Source organism: Aythya ferina (genome assembly GCF_964211825.1).
Source record: "Aythya ferina genome assembly, chromosome: 18".
Classification (NCBI taxonomy): Eukaryota; Metazoa; Chordata; class Aves; order Anseriformes; family Anatidae; genus Aythya; species Aythya ferina.
In genome coordinates, this window is record NC_140317.1 from 12834564 (window position 1) to 12856476 (window position 21913).

The window sequence follows — 21913 nt, forward strand, 5'->3', positions numbered from 1 at the left end:
GGGCCGCACACAGCGGGGGCGGGGTCTGGTGCGGGGTGGCCCCGCCCCCTGCTACGTCACGCGCTGCCGCCCGGCGCGGCCTCGGTGCCGCCGTCACGCGGGCGGGGCCGGAGCGGCGGCGGCGGCGGCAATGGAGGAGGAGGGCGGCTACGGTCAGAGGGGGGGCACCGGGCTCGGGGGGCACCGGGCGGCTACGGTCAGGGCGGGAGGGGCCGGGAGGGGGGGCACCGGGCTGGGGGGGCACCGGGCGGGTACGGTCGGAGCGGGGGGGCACCGGGCGTGGGGGGGGGGGGCGCGGGGCGGTGTCGGCGATCTCCCGGTAGCACCGGGATCGGGGGGGGGGGGGGGGCAGCGACCGGAGCCCGGCGGTGCGGGCACGGCCGCGGGGCCGGCACCGGGAGACCCCGGCCCCGCTCGGTCTCGGTCTCGGTCCCGGTCCCGCTCGGTTCCGGGCCGGGCCCCGCCCGGTGCCGCCCGGGAGCTGCCGGCCGCGATAAGCGCCGGGCCCGGCCCTGCGCGGGCGTTGCCGGTCTCGGCCCTGCAGCGGGAGCGGCCCCGGGAGCGGCTCCCGGAGCTTCCCCGGGGCCTGCAGCGAGCCCCGGGACGCTCCCACCCGCGGGGCTGTGCCCGTGGCGGCGGCCCCCGGGGTACGGGGGGGGGGGCGGACGGCTCCCGGCGGGTCCCCTCCCCGCGGGGACACAGCGAGGGGCGCGGGGCCGGTGCCCCCCCCGGTGTCAGGGCCGGGACCCGGCCCCGGTGGCGGCCCCGCGGGCTCCGTCCCCCCCCCCCCGTGCCCTGTTGCGGCTGGGGCCCGGCCCCGGGGTAATCCCGCAGCCCCCGGGGATTACAGGCGGCGGGGATTAAGGGATTGCTGCGAGCAGCCTCTGCCCGGCTGGGGGCCGAGCTGGGGGGGGGGGCGGCTGTGCGGTGCCTCCTGGGGGGGTCCTCACCCGCTGGGGGGGTCCTCACCCGCTGCCGCCCTGCCCGGCCCCGTTCCCCCGCAGGTGCCCCGGCACGGGCTCAGCGGGGCCCTTCGCAGGGTGCAGCGGGGACGCTGCTGGTGAAACCCGGGGCCCGTGGAGCCCCTGAGCCCAGCAGAGCCCAGCAGAGCTGTGGGTCTGGGCCAGAGGCAGGGGGACAGCGTGGGGACAGCAGCCCAGGCACAGGGACCAGAGCACAGCGCTGGGGCCGTCGGGGCTCCGAAGGTGGTAACGTCACGGGGAAGGCGATGATTGAGGTGTTTGGGAGCAGAGCGCACCGAGCCACGGCGCTGGCACGCAGTAATCACACCCCGGGGTGCACATAGCACCCCATAGAGCCGTTGTTTCAGCCCCAATGCCTGGGGCACGCAGCACGGTGCCCGCTGCCAGGCTCCGAGGGCTGCACAGGGCACCTGGGGCGATGTGTGGTGGGCAGCAGGGGGGCTCTGCACAGGCCCTGTTTTGGGGCAGGCGCAGGCTGGGGGCATTCCTAGTGCCTGGGCAGGGAGCAAGGAATGAGCTGGGCACCCAGCTCACACAGCCTGGAAACAGCCCGGCCCTGCCCCAAACGGGCTGGAGCACCCAGGGCTTTCCCCAGCTGCTGCCCCCGTGCCCGGCTCAGCCCGAGTCCCTCCGGCTCCTCGCGTCCTTTTCCTTCCTCGGGTTGTGGCAGCGGCTGCCTCGGCCCCCAGGGAAGGGGAAGCAGTGCAGGCCGCTCGCAGAAGCAGCGAACGCCTCGCTGCCCTCATGCCCCAGCAGCAATCTTCTCCCTGCCACCCATCCGCAGCCACGCGCTGCTCCTGGGGCCTGGGGTCCCCCTGCCTGGGTGCTGTGTCCTCCTGGGGCACAGATCGGTGTCCTGCACGTCCCCCGCCACCCGTCCTGCCCTGCTCGGGTTCCTCCTGGCTCAGCAAGTCCCCGTGCTCCCAGCGCCTGGCAGCCAGCAGCCGGGTGTCTGCAGGGCGCTGCCTTGTGCCCCGCCGGGCGCTGGGGTTTGTTACTCACGGCCGTGCCCCCGCCGGGGCATTGCTTCTGCTCCGAGGGAAGGGAGGAGCTGGCTGTCCGGGCTGGATCTGCTCGGCGCCTGTGGGGCCGACGGGTTGGGGTGCAGCGGGGCCGGCAGGGTGCCCCCCAGCTCTGCCAGGACGCAGAGGCCGGGAGCTCAGGGCAGGGCCTCAGATCCTGCAGCAGCAGCACCCCGGGAGCAGGGAACCGGCTCCAGCACCGCCGGGGAGCAGCGGCACCGCGCTGCCCCATCCCCATCTCTGGGTTACAGCCCAAGCACGGAGCGGGACAGCTCGGCCCCATGGGGCTGTGCCGGGAGCAGGCAGCACCCAGCACCCCGCGGCCGGGGGCCTGGCAGCACCCCGCTCCCCACGCCTCGCTGCAGCCTGTTGTGTCTCTTTATGCACCTTCCTTTTATGCAGGGGAGGTTGCTACGCAACCAGCGGCTCTGGATGCTTAAAGCTCTAATACGGAGGGATAAAACCGCTCTAAAAATACCCCGCCGTCAGCCGCCGTGGGGGCCGGGGGCTGGCAGGGGGCAGGCAGCCCGGGGCCAGGGGGCCGCTGCCACGAACTTCCCCGGCTCCGTGTCCTCCAAGTGGCTTTGAGCCGCCGGCCGCTGCCCGGGCGCCCCAGCGGGCCGCTGTGCGGGCAGGGAGCGGGGATTGGCTGCGGCTGGCGCGTGGGCTCCTGCCGCTGGAGCCTCCCGCTGCCAGAGCCGCCTTCCCCTGCTCCAGGCAGAGCGGGGACGCCTCGGGCTGCCCGGGGTCCCGGCCGCAGGGAGCTGCCGCCGAGCCGCACGGTGCCCGCCGGGCTCCCCCTGCCCCACTCGGGGTCTGTGCGCCATGGGGACGGTCAGCGAGCTCTGCGCCTCCAGCTTCCAGGCCTTCCTGTGCCCCTCGGTGGCCGCCAAGGCAGGTAGGTGCCCCGTGCCCTCCGCTTCCCGCAGTGACCCCGTCCCCACGGCAGGGCCCGTGGCTCCGGCTCCATATGGCTCCTGCCATCGGCGGCACGGAGCGTCCCGCTCGTCTCGCCGCCCCCGCGCGCTGCCGGGCTCAGGCCCCCGCAAGCACGGCTCTGGCAGGACAGCTGGGTGCGGGGTGCTCCCCACGGTGCTGGTAGAGCCGCGGAGCCCTCGGCAGAGCCAGGGGGTGCACACAGCGTGGCAGGGCCGAGCCCCATCCTGCCCCAGCCCCTCACCCCTCCTGCCTCCAGCCCTGCCGGGGCGATGCCCTTGCTGCAGCCCCGCTTGAGAGCAGGGTGAGCGTGCGTGGCTGCCCTCTCCAAAGGAAACCTGCCCAGGTCGGGGCTGCCACTGCGGGCTGTCAGCGCCTGAGAGCTGCTGCTGCTGTCCCTGGGCTCCTGCTCGCGGGCTGAGAGCAGCTCCCGGCAGCCCTGCGGCAGCGCTGCCTGCGCTGAGGCCGAGCACGGTGAGAGGTGCTGGAGTGGAGGGGGAGCGAGGTGCATGGCAGGGCGAGCAGCACACGATGCAGGGCTGCAGGACGGCACAGCCGGGTGCTGTGGCTGTGTCGGTGGCTCAGTGAGAGTGGACGTGGCCAAGCTGCTGCTCGTGGGCCACGTCGTGTGCCCTGGTGGTGCTCCAGCCCCACGGCTGGGCCCCCGAGCCTGGAACTGGTGGGGAGCGAGGCAGCGGCTGTGGGGTGCAGGAGCTGGGTGGCGGGGAGGGCAGGGCCCTGGCCAGCCCTCGGCGCTGGACCTGGCTGCCTGGGAGGGTCTTTTTGGAGCCCCCTGACCCCGAGCCCTTCTCCTGACGCACCTCGGCTGTCTGGGGAAGGACGGGGCTGACGCAACCCAGGATGTGCACAGAGCACGGTGAAAACAGGATGTGGTGCGCCGAGGCGGGGGCAGGAAGTTTCTTGGGGCCCCGCAGCCCCCCCCCAGCAGTGGGGTGCAGCGGGAGCCCCCCAGCACAGCCACGGCCGAGCCCGCTGGTGACACCCCCCTGCACCGGGGCCAGCCCCACGGGCAGCCCCTTCCCGCAGGGTGTCCCTGCGGTCTGTCCGAGACGTGGGGCCACCAGCACGGCCCGACAGACGTGGCATGGGTGAGAGCTGTGCCCTTGGCCAGCAGGAGGGCTGGGTGGCTCCGCAGCTGGGGCTGAAAGGCCTCAGGAGCCTTTTTTAGGCCCTTCCTTCCCAGGCTTTCCGGGGAGATCTCCGTAGCCGGTGTTCCGGGTGCTGTTTTTCCATCTCACGCTGTGGAGCAGGATTTAGCTGAGTCAAGGTGGCTGAGGCTCACGCGGCCTCTCCAGGCAGCTGACAGCGGGACAGCAACGTGCCGGGGGCTCTGCTGCTGCGGGCACAGCCCCGTGGGCCCCCAGGCCCTGCCTCGGCACCGTCCCGCGGGGAGCAGCGCAGTCTGAGCTGGGATCTGCCCTGAGCTGGGGGTGACAGAGAGACAGCGGTGGCACCCCGGGGGGACCGACACCGCTCCCGGGGCTGCCTGCCCCCAGTCCTGTGCTGGTCCCACTACGCGGGGTCCCCAGCGTGACCACAGCGAGCTCGAGACGTGCCAAGGCGCACACGTCCTGGCGGCCCCCGAGGAAGGAAGGGCCGGGCTGGCTGCGGGTGCCTGTGGGCAGCAGCAACCCGAGGGGTGGCGGAGCCGTGCGGGGCCCCGGGCCGGCCATGGCAGGAGCAGGGCGGTGGCGGTGGCGGCGGTGCCGCGGTGACGCCCGGCGCGGCCCCGAGCTCATTGGCGCGGCGCGGCCCTGACTCAGCCCGGGCGGCGCGGGGCGGGCAGGTGCCCGCGCCCCTGGGAGCTGCTCCGAGCTGCGGCGCCACGGCCGGCCCCGGGCGTCCCCCCACCATGGTCCTGAGCGCACAGGGCAGCGGTGAGCACGGCCGCAGGGTGGGGAGGAGCTGGAAGGAGGCCACGGGGACCCCCGCGTGGTGGTGGTGGGACTGCGCCCGGTGCTGGGCACGGTGGGGGCGGTGGGTGCGCTGCTGCTGCTGCTGCTGCTGCTGCTCTCGGAGCCTGGTGGGCCCCTCACCACTGGGTGCCCGGGGGCTGAGGCAGCAGAGGGTGGGGGGACGGCACACAGCACCCCCGTGTCGTGCTGGGAAGCCTCCTGCCTGCGTGTGACAGCCTGGCACCTGGGCCTGTCCCCTCGCACCCCACAGCCCCCCACAGGGCTGCCGGGGGTGAGGCTCAGGAGCCCCCCGGGACCCTGCTGGCGCTGCGGGGAGGGGGTGCCGCCCTCTTCCTTCCCCAGAGAAGCTGAAGCTGTGCCTGGGGTTTCTCTTCCTCCTGCTGCTGCTGCTGACACGGCTGGCCCAGGGTCACGAGTGCTTGTCCCCGTGCGGGGGGTGGGGGGGCTGGGTCCTGCAGGGGACCCACGCAGCCCCTCGTCAGCCCGGGGGTTGGGGAGGGGGGGCAGGGAGGCAGCACAGCTCCAGCCCCGGCTCCCCCGCGCCCGCCGCGTGCCAGCACGTCCCTGCACTGCTGCAGCCTCCCTCCCACCCCCACCCACCCGCTGCGGGCTCGGGGGGGGAGGGGGGTGCTCAGTCTGGCACCGAATTTCTCTTCCCACGCGGCCGCGCAGGGCTCGGGGCTGTGCGGGTGGCTCCGAGCGAGGCCCGTCCCTGCCCGTCGCGGCACGCTGCGTCTTGTCGGTGCCGGCCGCAGCCGCGCGGCAGAGGCTGGGCCCCGGTGGGACCGGCTCCGCGCCCTGGTGGGGGCTGCGCTGGAGGCTCTGGGGGTGCGGCGGGGCAGAGCCCGCGGCATTTTGGACGTGGGTAGCTCAGAGCCCATCGCTGGGGACCGTCAGGGTCACGCTTCCGTGCGGCGGGGGCCGAAAATATCGGGAAGTGTTCTGGAGTCCGGAGGGGTCGTGTCGCAAGCTGAGGCTGTTGCTGACCTCGGCAGCGGGGGATTTCTGCGAAGGAGGAAGCTCGGCAGAAAACACGAGCGGAGCGAGGAAAGTGCTGAGCTCACAGATTCGCTTTGCGTGAGCGCGGCCGCCCCAGAGGCACCCGCGGGGAGGGAAGCGGCTCAGGGGTGACGCGCGGCTGCGGACAGCACCCAAGGGTGCAGGGACAGGGACGGGGCCCCAGCAGTGGACCCCCGGAGAGCGCTGGGGTGAGCCGGGGCCTGGTGGTGACACGGGGACAGAGCAAACGGGGCAGAGGGGGCCTGGAGACTGTGGCGGCACCCGGTGCCTTGATGGAACACCACAGCTGGGGGAAGGAGGGTGCGAGGCGCTCGGTGGCACACCAGGGCCCTGCCTGTGGCCTTGGCACGGGGCACGAGCAAGCTGCTGGAGCGTGCGGGCAGGGTGGGGGGCAGGCGGGGGCTGCCGGAGGAGCAGGGTGACCTTGGGGACGGGAGCAGCCGAAGCAGGAGGTCACGCGCTGCAGAGCACCAGGAATGTCACCCGTGGGCTGCGGCGTGAGACAGGGGACGGGAGCGCACGGCTGCGGGGGCTGCGGGGGCTGTGGGGTGTCCGGCTCCCGAGGGGGACAGCAAGGCAGCGGTGTCACCACGTGCAGGCAGCGCCTGTTGGGGGGGCTCTGCCTCCAGCCCCCCGCTCAGGAGGGGGGATTCAGCATGGAGGAGGCGGCGAGGGGCTGGCTGGGAGCCGGTTTTCTCTGGGGCTTGCCCGGTGCAGCTCCAGGTCCCTGCAGGGCTGGGACCGAGGCTGAGCAGGGGTGGGCTGCGGGGAGGAGCGGGGGCCGGGGCTCGCTGCTGGCTGAATCAGCAGGACTCGGCCGGGCCGGGCTCCCCCGCTGCAGCTGCTGCCCGGCCCGGGGAGCGTGGTGCCCGTCGCATTCCTGGCGTGCCGTCAGGGGCACTCGGCCGGGGGTGCTGCTGACGGAGCCTCCCAGCCCCGGGCGGGCACCGGCGGCTGCGCACGGGTGCGGGTCTGGAGCCCGGCACGGGGACGGTTCCCACGGTCTGTGTGTGCTGACCTGTCCCTGTCCCTGTCCCTGTCCCCTCGCAGTGCCCAGCGACCTAACCCCGGAGGAGTGCCAGGAGCTGGAGAACATCCGCCGCCGCAAGCAGGAGCTGCTGGCTGACATTCAGGTCGGTGCTCAGGGCTGCCGTGCGTGCTCCCCCATCCCCGGCTGTCCCGGGCAACGTGGCCTCTTGTGCAGGCTCGTCCCTGTGTCCCGAGTCCCCTACCCCACTCCTGGGCACGGGGACGAGGCAGGAGGAGAGGCTGCCTTGGCGGGGGCTGCCCAGCAGGCTGCGGTGCCTGGGATCCACAGTGCCAGTGCCGGGCTGGGATCAGGGTTGTGCCCCCGTCCCCTTCCTTGCCAGCCCCGCTCCTTGCAGCCTGTGCAGGCTCCCCTGGAATTTCTGGGACAGAAAATTGGAGCTGCTGGAAGCACAGGGCAGGGAGGGCCGGGCACACGCGACGAGCAGCTGCTGCAGGGAGCCCGTCATCTGCCACCCGATAGCGCTGCCTCCACAGGGCCCTGGGAGGGGACAGGAGCTGTGTGGGGGCACGGGGGGGTCCCGCAGGGCAGAGGCAGCCTCAGCCCTTCCTCGTGCTCTGCAGAGCCCCGGGCTGCTCCCTCACCTGTGCCATTCCCTGCGGCCCGGAGCATCGATGTCTCCGTGGCACAGGCAGGGGCCATGTTTCTGGGCTGTGTTTCTGGGCCGTGTTTCGGGGCCGTGTTTCTGCCCTGACCGGTGGCTGCGAGGTCAGTGCTCATCTGGGACACTCGTCAGTCACATCTGCGATTAGGGCAGCCGAGGCTAATTACTGCCATATGCTGAGCACCATCTGAAGGGATTAGGGGGTAATGTCGTTAACCTCCGAATCTCTTCCTTCCTGCGTGCACGGAGACGCAGCAAGGGAATTAGCAGCGGGGCAGAGCCCTCTGCCAAGTGCCCTGCGAGGGGGTTCAGCCCGGGGCAGCACGTGGGGGGCTGGGGGGGCCCAGGGCTGGCACCTTCCTCCGCCAGGCCCTGTTCTGTGGGGACCCCCTGCCTGCTGCCGGGGCGCCTGGGGTCGGGGAGGCCGGGAGGCAGCTCCTGGCTCAGCGCACGCTCTCTCCCCTCAGCGGCTGAAAGATGAGATAGCAGAAGTGACGAATGAGATCGAGAACCTCGGGTCCACGGAGGAGAGGTGAGTCCTCTGCTGGCACGGAGCTGGCAGAGCCCCTTCCCGCAGCGTGCCCAGCCCTGAGCTCACCCCCTTGGCCTGGGAGCTGCCGCGCGGCGCGGCCCCGTCCCGTGGGTGCTGGTGCCGGTGGCTTTCCCAGGCACTCCTAATGCCGTAGAGCAGTGGCCAGATTCCAGCCTGAATTGTTCCTCCGAAGGTCTGTTTGTCCAAGCCTCATCCCCCTGTCTAGCCGCACAGACGTTGTTGTTCTGGGCTGGTGCAGGCGGTGCCGCTGTGGGATTAGGGGTCCCGGCGGGAGCTGGCTCGTGGCACCGTTCCCAATCCCCCTCACACCGGCCCCACTGGGGCACGAAGGCTGCAGTCCTCAGAGCCCCACCAGGCTTGCTCCAGCCTCTCCCCGTGCAGAGGGGACCCGTTGGGATGCTCTGCATGGGGTGACCCCACAAACAGGCTGTGGCAGCTCCTCCTGGCAGACCGGGACCAGCCCCAGCCACTCAGCTGTGGGGTAGGGCAGACCCGAAGCCCTACACTGCATCCCCCAGGGTGGGCTGTGCCCAATTTGAGGCTGGGGGCCTGGCCCGGACCACGGAGCTCGGCTCCCGTTTGAGTCCACGCAGGGCAAGGGGCTGGGCAGGGGGAGCCCGGTCTGTGCGCAGCGCTCAGAGCTGTGCTGTTCCGCAGGAAGAACATGCAGAGGAACAAGCAGGTGGCAATGGGCAGGAAGAAGTTCAACATGGATCCCAAGAAGGTACTGGGGTCTGGAACCGGGCTCCGGACAGCAAGGGCAGCGCTGCAGCTCTGCCACCCCGTGCGCCGGGTGCCCCCTGCCTGAGCCGCGCCTCTCGCCCCGCTGCAGGGCATCCAGTTCCTGATTGAGAACGACTTGCTGAAGAACACGTGCGAGGACATCGCGCAGTTCCTCTACAAGGGGGAGGGCCTCAACAAGACGGCCATCGGGGACTACCTGGGCGAGAGGTGCGCGGGGCTTCGGGCAGCTTGGGGACGTGGTGGCCCCTGGGGTTCGCTGGGCAGCCCCCGGCACAGTCCCAGCAGGGTGTCACTGGCAGGACACGGAGTCTGGGCCGGCTGCAGCACCAGCAGCTTGTGCCAGCACCGCGCTGAGCACCGGGGCCGGCAGCTGGGTGGTTGGAGCCGTGGCTGGCACTGGGAAGAGGCCGGTGTGGGCCACGAGCAGGACAGAGCCGCAGGGTGCCTGCCCGGAGGCGAGCAGGGCCTGGAGCAGAGCAGGGAGACGTGGGGGCCGCTGGGCAGTCACAGGACTGGCTGACCGTGCGGCCCCCGTGCTGCGGCTTTGTTTCCGCAGGGACGAGTTCAACATCCACGTCCTGCACGCCTTCGTGGAGCTGCACGAGTTCACCGACCTCAACCTCGTGCAGGCGCTGCGGTGAGCCAGGGGCTGGGCCGGGGCCGGGAGCGGGGCCCTGCGGGCGGGGGGCTCGCAGGGGCTGCAAGACGGGAGCGTGGCCGGGGGGTGCTGGGGCCCCAGGAGCAGCGCGGCACCTCGCTCCGCAGGCAGTTCCTCTGGAGCTTTCGGCTGCCCGGGGAGGCGCAGAAGATCGACCGGATGATGGAGGCCTTTGCCCAGCGCTACTGCCAGTGCAACCCCGGCGTCTTCCAGTCCACAGGTGGGCAGCTGCCTGGCCCCACTCCCCAGCCCCACCCCACCCCCGCCTGGAGGCTGATTTTCTCCTCTGTCCCTGCAGACACCTGCTACGTGCTCTCCTTCGCTATCATCATGCTGAACACCAGCCTGCACAACCCCAACGTCAAGGACAAACCCACGGCGGAGCGCTTCATCGCCATGAACCGCGGCATCAACGATGGGGGGGACCTACCTGAGGAGCTGCTGCGGGTGAGGGGCTCGGGGCCGGGGTGCGCAGCGGGGCTGTCACGGGGCTCGGGGGGGGAGCAGAGGTGACCCCGCGTGTCCTTGTGCCAGAATCTCTATGAGAGCATCAAGAACGAGCCCTTCAAAATCCCCGAGGACGATGGCAACGACCTCACCCACACCTTCTTCAACCCCGACCGGGAGGGCTGGCTCCTGAAGCTGGGTGAGTGCTGGCAGCCGGGTGGGTGCAGCTCGGGGACGGGGCCGGGCAGGGGCACGATGCTCCCGGCTCGCCTGCGCCTTGCCCACGGGACGGGCTCCTTGGAGCACGGCCCCGAGAGGGGCGAGAGGCTGCGGGCAGGTGGGGAGAGCTTCCACCTGCAGCTCTCCATGGGCCGGGCAGCAGGACCAGAGCCGCAGCCGGGTGGGTTCCTGGGGGGCTCTGCCTCTCAGAGCAAGCCCTGGGGTGGAGAGCTGGTGCCAGGGCCTGGCGTGGGAGCAGGGGGCTGGTGAGGCTCCTGTCGGCACCGAGGCACAGCAGGGTCCTGCCGGAGCAGGCCCCAGGGAGCGAACGGCGAGCTGCCCCCAGGCTGCGTCCCCTCCATGCCAGCGGCCGGTCCCTGCCTCACCTTCCCACGGCATTATCACCTCCGCATCCCAGCTCCACATGCAGGCAGCGTGCATGGCATCCCCGCGGCACAGCCCAGCTCTCGCAGACCACGAGCCTGCCCCACGCCCTGGCTCCCGTGGCTTCTCATCTCAGCACCTCCTTAGGGATCTCTGCCCGGGTTGAGCAAGGAGAGGGGTCCGGGGGTGCTGGCAGGAGCAGGGGCTGGAGGCGGCGTTTCCCGGGGCTCCTGCCGGGGTGGGGGCTCTGTCCTCTCACCAGGGGGTGTTTTCACCTTACCGCCACCCCTCGTGATGGGAACAGGGTCTTATCCCTGCCCAGCATGGAGCCCTGCCCCGTGCCAGCCCGGGTGCCAGACGAGGCATCACCCACGCCCCAGCTACATGTTGGGGGGCCCTGGAGAGCCCCAGGACCCTGTTCCTTCTGTCCCTGAGCAGGCCCCAGCCCCTCCGAGCCCAGTAAGGGGGTGGTGAGGCTGTGGGCGGGTTGAGAGCCCCTGGGGAGGTCGTGGGGCAGGGGCTGGGCCCCCCCATCCCACACAGCCACAGAGAGCCAGGGAACTCAGTGGCCCGGCCCCTTGGGGCTTCCCTGCTGCAGCCCTGCCCCGCTGCCATGCGTGGCCCTGCGCGGGGTGAGGGGGGTTCTTCGGGGTTTCCTCTTTTTATTTTTTTTTTCCTTTTTTTTTTAATTTTCTTTTCTCCCTCATTTGTATGTTTCCATGATTTTGGCTCTTCCTTTCCTTGCCCCCAACTCCAGGAGGTACGTACCCCTATCCCCTGCTCTGCTCATGCCTCTGGGGCTTCGTTTCCTTTTCGTTTTTAATTGCTGGCGATTAGTCTCATTGCTGCTGCTGCTAACCACCGCGCTGCCCGGGGGACCCTGCCTGCCGAGGGGACAGCCCCGTGCCCGCCACCACCACCGTGGCAGGGTGCCGGGCTGCCGGTCCCCGCCGATGCCGAACGCTCCCCGAGGCCTGCCGGGCCCTTCCCCTGCCCCGGTCCCGCAGGGCAAACGCCAGAGCCCGGGGACAGACGGGGCCACGGCCGCTCCTCGCCCGGGTGCTGCCCGGGCCACCCGCCCCCGGCGATTCCCTGCGCCTTTGGGTGGCTCGGCCCCGCCGCAGCGGGTCTGCATCTCCGGCACCGCAAGGGATGGGGCCGGGTTTGGGGTGTTTGGGGGGTGCCCAGGAAGGGCCCAGCCTGGGACACGGAGCACCTGGAGCTGGCTGGGTGCAGGGAGCAGGTAGGAGCCCGCGCGCGGTGCCCCGTGCCATGCCGAGGCTTGCGGCTGTCCCAGAGCTGGGCACGGCCCCGGCTCGGCCGCCTGCAGCCCCGAGGTGCTGGGAGTGCTGAGTCCCGGGGCTGCGCTGCCTCTCGGTGCCATACGGTTCCTCCTCCAGAGCTGCTGCGATGCGGCTCTTCCACCCACAGCCCTGCTGAGGATGCAGCCTGGAGGAGGGCCTGGGGGAGCTGGAGCTCCTTAGGAGGGCTGGGGGCTGGGGGGCATCGAGCCCAGGAGTTTGAGGGGTGGGCTTGGCTGGAGGAGGGCAGGGAGCCTTGTCCTTCTAGGAAACCCTGGTCTCAGCCTGGCTGTAGGGCAGGGACTGGGGTGAACCTTCCCATAGCAAGGGGCTCTGGCTCTGGCCAGGTGAAGGGCTGGGAGGTAAGGTGGCACGGAGGGGCAGCGAGGCAGGGCTCTCCTGCAGACACGGACGGGGTGGGGGAGACGAGCCCATTGTGCACACCCTGCTGCTTTGCGCCTGTGCCCACCCTGAGCAGCATGGCCTGGGTGCCCAGCCCGCGGCGCTGAGCAGAGCAGCCGGTGCCGCTGTGCCGGCCGGAGCGTGGCGGAGGGGAGCCGGGCTCAGCTGGGAGCGGTCCCCGAGTGCAGGGGAGCAGCTCCTCCCTTGGCAGTGCTGGCTGTAGAGCTCCCCACAGCCCAGCCTCTGCGAGCTGCACGCCGGGCTCCTGCTTTGCCCAGCGTTGGGCCGGGGACAGCAGCAGGAGCGTGGCCGGTGCAGGCGGGAGCCCCGCACACCCCCGGAGCCCCCGCTGCAGCCTGGTGTGGCTCGGTGCCGTCGGTGCCACCGGGCACCGCGCTCCCCGCCCGGCTCTGCCCTCCCGCCACCCTCCGCCTCCATCCCCATCCGCCTGCTTTCCGCTCTTGCTCGTGCGCTGCCCGGCGTGGTGTGTGCTGCCTGCTGCTGCTGCGCCCCGGCGCCGCGGGGCTGCCTGGCTCTGCTTGCGCCCCGGCGCCCGCTGCTTGCCTGTGTGTGTCCGCGCGGGCCCGGCCTCGCCGTGCCGCAGCCCGGCGGCGCCCAACACGGCTCTCTCTGCTCCCAGGAGGCAGGGTGAAGACGTGGAAGCGGCGCTGGTTCATCCTGACCGACAACTGCCTTTACTACTTCGAGTACACCACGGTCAGTGGCCTTCGCGCGGGGTGCTGAGCTGGGGCAGGCAGGGTGCTGCTCCTGCTGCGCCAGGGGGCCGGGGGGCAGGCAGCACTCCGTGCCTGTACACGGGGGTGTTGGCAGCTCCCAGCCCTTCCTCCTGGGGCACACGGAGGGGTTGGAGGTGTCCGGCCTGCGACTGAAGCCTCTGCTTGACTCCCCCAGGATAAAGAGCCCCGTGGCATCATCCCCCTGGAGAACCTGAGCATCCGCGAGGTGGAGGACTCCAAGAAGCCCGTGAGTGCCCGGCGGGGTCCCCTGGGGCTGGAAGGAGCACCCTGGTGCTTTGGGGGGACAGGAGCAGGCAGGGAGAGGCAGGAGGGCCCCACGGGGTTGCTGCCCATTGGGGCAGCATCTGGGGCTGGTGGCAGGGGACGCCTGGGGGCGGTCAGGGTGTCCCTGTCCTGCTGCAGGGGGGTGCCGGGGAGCACCCACAGCCCCGCTGCTCTGCCTCGTCCCTCCTGCCTCGGGGTGCCCGGGGGAGTCCCCGCTGCCCTGGGGGCTGTCCCTGAGGGGTCTCTTCCACCCCAGAACTGCTTCGAGCTCTACATCCCCGACAACAAGGACCAGGTGATCAAGGCCTGCAAGACGGAGGCAGACGGGCGGGTGGTGGAGGGGAACCACACCGTGTACCGCATCTCGGCCCCCACGCCCGAGGAGAAGGAGGAGTGGATCAAGTGCATCAAGTGAGTGCTCCGGGGGGGAACCATCCCCTGTGTTTGGGGTGGGGGCAGCACATCCTGGGAAACCCCACAAGGCAGGGGGGCAGCAGGCACAAAGGGGCCTTCCTGAGACCCTTCGGGGCAGGACGGCTGCGTGGCTGACCCCAGCCCCGTTCCCTCTGCCAGGGCAGCGATCAGCCGGGACCCTTTCTATGAGATGCTGGCCGCCAGGAAGAAGAAGGTGTCCTCCACCAAGAGACACTAGCAGCCCCCGCTGGCCCTGCGGGACCGGCGCGCCCCCGTCAGCGCGAGCATCTCCCCTTCCCGGAGGGCTGCAGCCCGGCCCGCGGTGCCAGGACCCAGCTTCAGCTTCGCAGTTTCTTTACCGTGGGGGGAGGGAAGGGGCAAGGGCGTTGCGGTGGCTCTGGCCCCAGTGCCACCATCTCACCTCCAGACAGTGCTGGGCTCGAGGTGGGACACCCCTGTGCGCGGGGAGTGCCCGGTGCTTGCCCCCCGGTTGGCCGCGGGGTGGTAATGCTGCCTGTGGGCACCAGGCTGGGCAGCAGGGCCGTCGGGCAGCCTTCCTGCTCCGGGTTCCCCCAGGTGGCAACTTCCAGCCCTGGGCACTGGCGAGGGGGCAACTGGACAGGAGGGAGGGGAGCCTGGCTCCGGGGAGGGCCCCGGGGGGACCCAGTGCTGGGGACGTGCTTTTGGGTCCCCCCAGCACTCGTGTCTCCAGAAGCACTTGGGGTGCCCCATCCTGCGGGTGAGCAGCTGGTGGTTTTGGGGTGCTGCAGGCACTGGGGGGCCGGGTGGCAGCCCCAGGGCGGTGGGCATGGCCCCGCGGAGGCAGGACTCGTGGCCCTCGTTGTAGCGGGTCTGGGTCTGTGCTGAGCTCCCCCACGCTGCTGCCTTGGAGCCCCCCAGCCGTGCCCCGTGGGCGCAGGGAGGTTGTCGCCGTCACGGTGCCGCGGTGCCACGGACCTGGTCGTGCCCTGCCTTAGGGTGCCGGGGCTGGGCTGAGCGCCGTGCCTCCAGCCCCTCCTCGCAGCCACGAGCCCCGTGCCAGGGGTGGCTCCTGAGCAGGGGGGCGACGTGCCCGGGGGCTGCACCAAGCACGGGGCTGCGCCCATCGGGGCTGCGCCCATCGGGGCTGTGCCCACTGGGGCTGTGCCCCCGCCTCTGCCCCACAAGCGCCGTGTCCTGTCCTGCTCCCCCCGCACAGGGTCTGGAGGGAGACGCCCGGATCAGTATTAGTCTATTTATCAGAGGTGTAAATATTCCTGTATAGTTTTCTCCTTTTAGATTATTTTGTATGTTGGGGTCGTTCCGTGCAGAGGCCTCTCCGGAGGGGGTGGGGTGTGGCAGCATTTTTTATTCTTTTTTTTTTTTTTTTTTTTTTTTTTTTGCCACGGCCTTGTAAACTAGTGCTGAGGATCTGCAGCAAATAAACACCAAACTGCGCTCATCTCGGCTCCTGTGCTCTGTGTGCGGGTCTGGCCCGGGCCCCCCTGCCCCCAGCCCTCGCCCCCCACCTTTGCCACCAGGCTCGCGCTTCTCCCAACCCCAAAATTTTGGTGCCCAGCCCCGTGGCGATGTCGTGTGGCTGCTGGGGGTGCTGGCAGCCCCGGCTGGGCAAGGGGGGCTTGGTAGGGGGCAGGGGGGGGGTCTGGGGGCTGTGGGAGGGTAGGGGGTGCTTGGAGGAGGCGCTGCGGGCAGCACGGTGCTGGTCTGAGCCCCCAACTGATCCCATCCGAGGCCTTGGCCGCTCCTTTGATGGGGAGCTGGGGGGAGCTCCGGGGTTCCGAGGCCGTTGGGCTGCAGCCAGTGTCGGTTGGGGCCAGTGCTGGGACCAGTTGGGGCCGGTGCTGGGACCAGTTGGGCTGCGGAAGGTGGTCGGAGGCTGCTGAGGGGCTGGGGGTGCGACGGGGGGGGAGCAATAGGGCTGGGCAGGGATGGGGCAGGCTGGGGGCTGTGGGGCAGGGATGGGGCAGGCTGGGGGGGCTGCGGAGCCAGGGGGCGGTGGGGCCGGGCAGGGATGGGGAAGGTTGGGGGGCAACGGAGCTGGGCCTGGCAGCCCCCTGCAGGGCTGCAGCGTGCAGCAAGAGGAGGCTGAGGGCAGGCAGGGGAGGGGGGCTTGGTGCAGCCCCCGCTAAGCCGGGCTCTGACCCCCCCCAGCAGGCGCTGGGGCTCCGCGGCCGAGCCCGGTGCCCGCGGGATGTCGGCGGCCCCGGATGAGCGGCACGGCTTCCTGGAGAGCTTCGCCACGCTGCTGCTGCGGCTGCGGCCGGACAAGTGGAACAAGTTTGAGGGCAGCGAGGATGCCAGGGCCGTGCTGGACGAGTTCTTCAGGCAGCCGGACACGCTGGAGCTGCTGCTGTCGCTCAACCCCGCCGGGCAGCTCCAGCCCTCCACCGGCTTCCTGCCCACCCTCAAGGGCAAGGGCATCTACTTTGTGAAGAGGAAGAAGGAGAACATCACCCGGGAGAACTGCCAGGCTGCGCTGCTGGTGGGAGACATCAGCCCCTGGCCGGTGGAGCAGCTCATCGTCGTGGTGGAGGAGGTGGGTCGTCCCCATGGGCCCCGGCCACCCGGGCTCCCGTGCCGTGGGGCTGCCATAGCCAGCACTCGAGGGGGGGCTCGAAAAGCAGCCGAAGGAAATTTGCCGACAGATTTTCCCCAGTGCTCACCCTGACCTTGCCACCCATGGGGCCGCCCGAGCCTCGCCGGTGCCGGTCACAGGGCTGGTGTTCTCCCGGCACAGCCGGATCCCTTCCCCTGTGTGCTTGTAGAAACGCCGTAATTCCCCCTCCACTACACCCCATCACTGGGGAATGTCAGAGCGGATTCCTCTCAGACGTGCTGTGAATAGTCCTGCTTAGAGAACTGCCCACTGGGGACACTGGGAGCTACAGGGCTCCCCTTCCCAAATGTCGGTGCCTTTTGGCTGTGCACCAGCCCGTTCCCCCCACGTGCACTTGCTGCAGCCCACCAAGAGCTCCCAAACCACGAGAAGCCCCACGCAGGGTGAGCAGAGCCTGGAAGCACCGGTCCCAGAGCCAGGCTCGTGAGGAACGCAGCTGCTGCTGCTGCCAAGGCTGCTGGGGCTGGCGGCTCGAAGGGACACGGCACAAGCGGCTGCTGGCATGGAGAGCCGGCGTGCCCAGCCCTGCTCCTGCCCTCCAGGTCTTGTCCTCTCTGCTCCTGAGCAAGGAGAATGTGTTGGGCTGGCCCAGGGTGGTGGTGGAGGACGTAGTGCGACAAGCCCGCAGGCTGAAGAACGAGATGTTCGTGATGGGTGGCAAGATCCAGGGGAAGCCGCTGCTGCCGCTGCCGGAGCACCTGGACAGCCGGGACGGCTCCAGCACCATCCTGGACTGGTGGGTGCCGCCAGCACCAGTCCCCCTGGGAGCTGCTGCGGGAGCTGGGATGCCGGCTCCTTCCCTGCACAGCCCGTGGCCATGTGTTGGCTCTGCTCCCGCGTCCCGGCACCAGCCTTGGGCTGCCTGTGCTGAGCTGCACCAAAGGCTGACCTTGGTTCAGGTTAACGGGAGAAATCTGGGGGTTTTACCCCAGGTCCCTGGGTGCAGCAGCTCCTCAGCAGCACAGCAGCTCTGAGCAGCCCGTGCCGGGTGGAGGTGGCTGTGGAGGGGCACGTGGGGCTCCCGGGGGGGTTTGGGGCTCCCTGGATGGATCGGGGCGGGTCGTGGTGCTGCTCCCTAACCCGGCTGCCTTCCAGCCTGGCGGGGCCGGTGGACGGGTCTGTGCTGCACTCCATCGAGACCATCGTCATCGACTGGTCCCACCAGATCAGGGACATCCTGAGCAAGGACTCGGCGCAGCTGCTGCTGGAGGGGCTGCACCCCTTGCCCAGGACAGAGTTTGACTTCTGGCGCACCAGGACGAGCAACCTGCAGTGCATCAACGAGCAGGTAATGCCTCGCCCAGGGGCGGCCGGCACCGCGCCCCCGCAGCCGAGCCCACCGCGGTGCCTCTCCCGCAGCTCCTCTCGCCTCGGGTGAGCGCCCTGGCCGAGATCCTGGAGAAGGCCGACAGCTGCTACTGGCCGGCGCTGCAGGCCATGTTCCGGGACGTCAGTGCAGGTAGGGCTCCGGGCAGCCACGGGCTCCTGCTCCTTGCCTCGCCAGCGAGGTTTCCCGGCCGCCCACGCCGTTTCTCACCTGCGCCAGGCTTGCAGGAAGCCAACAACATCAGCCTCTACCTGCAGCCACTGCAGACCCTGCTGGAAGAGATGGAGCAAGCGGAGTACGCCCAGGTGGGTTACACCTGCTGGGATTACCGGGCCCTCCCTGCCCTCGCACTGCGGGCAGAGCCCCGGAGGCTGTGCGCGGGTGCGGGCAGGGACGCAGCCTGGTTCTGCCAGCCCATTGTCAGCTCAAGGCCTGCACGCTAACGGGGACCCTGCTCCGGCAGCTTCAGTCCTACATCGACAGGGTTCTGTACACCGTCTGCCTCACCTGGGTGCACTCGGAGCACTACAACACTCCCTCCCGGGTCATCGTCATTCTGCAGGAGATCTGCAACCTCCTCATTGAGATGGTACTGCCGGGGCTGCGCGGTGCCGAGCCACCCCTGAGCCAGGGGAGGTGGCGTGGGTCAGGGGGGGAAACCCAGCCAGGGCAGCGGGAGGCCCCCATAACACCCCCACCGGGCTGGGGGGCTTGGGGCAGGCGGGGGCTGCGGGGAGCTGGGGCGGCCAAGGGGCACGAGGGGCCCCCCTGCCCCACAGCAGCTTTTGTCTTTTCTAGACCCGAAACTTCCTGAGCCCTGAGGAAGTGATGAAGGGGCTGCAAGGAGAGCTTGAAGAGACCTTGGGAGGGATCAAACTGAGCATTTCCACCATCGAGAAGCTCTTCCAGTCCTACAGCAGCTGCTGCTCTGACCTGCTGCCCACCTTGTTCACAGTAGGTGCTGGGCTGGGTGCGGGTCTCCCTGGGCCAGCTCCGCTGTGCCGACAGCCCCGTCCGTCCCCAGGACAAGGAGCCCCGGCTCTGGGAGTTCCCCCCCTCCCTCGTCTTCAGGAGAATGGACGCCTTCCTGCACAGGCTGAAGACCATCGAGGTGACAGCACAGCACAGGGCATGGGGCTGGGGGCACCAGGACAGACGGGGGGCAAACACAGCCCTGACTGCCAGAGGCACCCAGCAGCACGGGGGTGCCCACGGCTGGGCTGGTCCTGGGGTGGATGCTTTTGGGAACATTGGCTCATGTGGCACAGCCTGGCCCCGGTGCCGCAGCTTGGGCACCGGCAGTGCCAGGGAGTGGGGAGCCGGGGCTGGGCACCCAGCCGAGCCAGATGTGGAGGCTGTTGCTGCTCACCAGGAGCTGTACGAGATATCCATCGAGTTCCTGAAGCTGGAGAAAGCAGAGATGGGTGGAGCGAGAGGGAACATCCTTGGGAGCCAAGTGTTTCAGATCTACGAAGAGGTCTCTGAACTCGTGAAGGGATTTGCCGACTGCAAGTATGATCCCTTAGATCCTGCAGAAGAGGTGAGTGAATGCTGGTACAGAACGTATGGGTTTGCTAAATGAAAAAAAAATCTCTTGACGGAACATTCTGGAAGACCTGCATGCAAAATTGTCAGCACGGCAACCCACGTGCTTGCTTTGGGGACAGTCGTGGGTTCTGTTGGCCGATCAGATTAAACAAATCCTCCTGTAGGGGCTGGGGAATGAGGGCTGGAGGCTGCGCCCCCCTGAGCGCTGTGCTCTTTCTGACAGCAATTGGACAAGGATTTTGCAGAGTTCCAGAGCAAGATCCAGGACTTGGACAGGCGGCTGGCCACCATCCTCTGCCAGGGGTTTGATGACTGCAACAGCCTGGCCTCAGCAGTGAAGGTACCTGCGCCGCGCGGCCAGCTCGGTGGGAGGGATCCGCCACCAGGCTGGGGGGGTGGCTCTGTATGAATGAGCTGGAAGAGGTGAACGGGGCAGAGATTAAACCCACGAGCGGTGGGCAAAAGCTGTGGGAGAGGCTGAGTGCCCCAGCACGAGCTCCTGCCCTGAGCAGCGTTTCAGGGACGGTGTCAGGCTCAAACAAGGGAACAAAGCTGGGGTCCGGGGAGAGGCAGCCTGGGGGGGTGGGTGCTGGCGTGGGCTGAAAGCTGGCCCGTGAAATAGTTCTCTGTCAGGAGCAAAAACAATTGACATAAAACCCAAATGGTTTTAATTCATAAAGGTTACGGGTTCGATTGTTAAAGTCCAAACAATTTATTCAATGGAAACGCTGTGGGTGATGTTTTCTTCCATTTAAAAAGAAAAATCCACATTTTGGAGCTTCTCAGTGATGCTGTATTCACCTCCACACTGGAAGATCCCCTGCACAAAATGGCTTCTGGGAGAAAAGGAGAAATTCACCAGTTCCCCGAAACTGGCAAATTTCCCTGGAATTCCCCCTGAAGTTTAAATCCTTCCACCTCATCGCCTGCACCAGCGGCACGGGCTGGCCCAGAAGCGAGCACATCTCTTCCCTTTCCAGCTGGTGCACATGTTCTCCTCCCTGCTGGACCGGCCCCTGATAAAGGCCGAGGTTTCCCCCTACTATTCATCCCTGCTGGCCGCGTTCAGCGCCGAGCTGGACGCCGTGAAGGTGCTGTACGACACCCAGACCGCCCTGGCACGGGCCGGCGGCGGCGCCCTCCCCGCGCACACCAACATGCCGCCGGTGGCCGGGCAGCTGCAGTGGTCCCTGGAGCTGCAGCAGAGGCTGGAGGGGCCGCACCGGCAGCTCTTCGCCATCGACCACCCGTGCGTGAGGCTCACACCGCTCCACGGGCTCTGTGCGGGGCCGGGCAGGGCGCAGCCCGGTGCCCCTCCTGCAGCCTGCTGCGGCAGCCGGTGCTTTGTGGTGCCCCCACAGCGCCTTGAGCAGTGCCGAAGCCGAGCTGGTGTCCAGGAAGTTCGAGGAAATGATCGCGCTGCTGCAGGGCTACCGGGAGGAGACCTACGGGCAGTGGATGAGCGGCGTGGACGAGGGCTGCCGCTTCAACCTGGAGCAGCCCCTGATCCTCAGGGACCCCTCCAGCTCCCTCATCAGCGTGAACTTCAGCAGGAAGGTGGGTGCTGGCGCACAGCCCCTGCCCGCGGAGCCCTCACAGTCCTCCGCTGCGTGCCGTGGTAACGCCAGCATCAGCTCGCCTGAATTCACACCCGACTTTTTCGCAGGGCTGTTGGGAAACATTTTGGGTTTTCCTTACGAGCACTGTCTCCACCGTGGTGTCTTGCAGCTCGCCGCCATCCTGCGGGAGGTGAAGTACCTGAACTTCCAGAAGCAGAAGGATATTCCAGGCAGTGCCGAGAGCCTCTTCGCTCAGAATAAGACTTTCCAAAAGTTTGTGGATAATCTGGATCTCATCACTGGCTGGTACAATAAGGCAAGTTGCAACACGGGAGGCAACCTGCTGTGGTTTTGCTGCTGTCCCATGCCCTGAGCCTCGCTGAGAGCCTGGCAGAGCCTCACAGCAAAGGGGGCTCTGATGAGATGGGTCCCAAGGGCCCAGGGTGGTCGGGGAACCCCAGCACGGCACCGGCATGTCGGGGTGGCTGACCCCAGGCACTGGCGCCTGCCAGCCCTGTGTTGGTGGCCAGGGACCCCCAGCCTGACCCGAGGAGCGCGTCCCAAAGGGCAGAGCAGGTTCCCTCCTGCCCGCAGCTCCCTCCTGCAGCTGCCTCTGATCCCCAGGTGAAGCTGACAGTGCTGCCGGTGGAGATCCCGCTGGTGACAGAGGAGCTGGAGGACATCGACAGGCGTCTGAGCACTGCGGAGCAAACCCTGTTTTGGCACCACGAAGGTACAAAGCCCCCCAGGGCAGGACCCTGCCTGTGCATCCGGGGGTTCCTGCAGATGGGAGCCGTGCACCCCAGGGGACAGCACCATCCTGCCTCGCACCGGGTCCCAGCAGGGCCTTTCACCACCTTTGCACCTGAAATGCAGGTTCCCAGCCCCCGGGCAAGGGCAGGTGGGGGGCAGGCAGCGTGTCCCCGCTGTGGGAAAGTGCCCCCATAGGCTCGCTGACCAGGCGGTGCCAGCATCATCCCCACACCGCCAGCTGCGCTTTCCTCCCAGGTGTCATGGAATACATTCAGGAGATGAGAGATATCTTGTATGCCTTAGACAGCCGAATCCAGAGAACAAAGTTAAACGTGGAAAACGTCAGGCAGCTGATGGAGGTAGCAGGATTTTGCTGGTTGCTTTACAAACGCCTTTCCTGGTGAGCTTCTGAGAA

General features: G+C 68.9%; 2 protein-coding genes across 5 annotated transcripts in view; both read left to right on the plus strand.

The window, feature by feature from the left end:
- The first annotated feature begins 70 nt into the window (after positions 1-70).
- Positions 71-15135, plus strand: CYTH1 (cytohesin 1). Of its 4 annotated transcripts, none has more exons than XM_084492418.1 (13): positions 71-152; positions 6949-7031; positions 8018-8082; positions 8761-8827; positions 8936-9054; positions 9404-9484; positions 9613-9725; positions 9804-9952; positions 10040-10151; positions 12899-12975; positions 13171-13242; positions 13537-13691; positions 13854-15135. In XM_084492418.1, the coding sequence occupies exons 1-13, from the start codon at positions 131-133 to the stop codon at positions 13930-13932; spliced, it is 1194 nt and encodes a 397-aa protein (XP_084348544.1). In that variant the 5' UTR covers positions 71-130; the 3' UTR covers positions 13933-15135. The 4 variants fall into 4 exon arrangements, with proteins under 4 accessions (XP_084348544.1, XP_084348542.1, XP_084348543.1 ...); XM_084492416.1 differs by lacking the exon at positions 71-152 and adding an exon at positions 2684-2903; XM_084492417.1 differs by lacking the exon at positions 71-152 and adding an exon at positions 4703-4839 and having other exon boundaries at positions 10040-10152; positions 12897-12975.
- Positions 15136-15885: 750 nt separating this feature from the next.
- Positions 15886-21913, plus strand: part of DNAH17 (dynein axonemal heavy chain 17) — a gene marked incomplete at its 5' end in the record, with an annotated part of 35192 nt that continues 29164 nt past the window's right edge. The window contains 15 exons of the mRNA XM_084492594.1: positions 15886-16230; positions 16854-17047; positions 17407-17599; positions 17671-17770; positions 17858-17943; positions 18102-18227; positions 18437-18592; positions 18663-18749; positions 19011-19178; positions 19410-19526; positions 20167-20435; positions 20548-20743; positions 20915-21061; positions 21370-21478; positions 21754-21857. Of these exons, the coding sequence (XP_084348720.1) occupies positions 15886-16230; positions 16854-17047; positions 17407-17599; positions 17671-17770; positions 17858-17943; positions 18102-18227; positions 18437-18592; positions 18663-18749; positions 19011-19178; positions 19410-19526; positions 20167-20435; positions 20548-20743; positions 20915-21061; positions 21370-21478; positions 21754-21857 (2397 nt within the window). The remainder of the gene's footprint in view (positions 16231-16853; positions 17048-17406; positions 17600-17670; positions 17771-17857; positions 17944-18101; positions 18228-18436; positions 18593-18662; positions 18750-19010; positions 19179-19409; positions 19527-20166; positions 20436-20547; positions 20744-20914; positions 21062-21369; positions 21479-21753; positions 21858-21913) is intronic.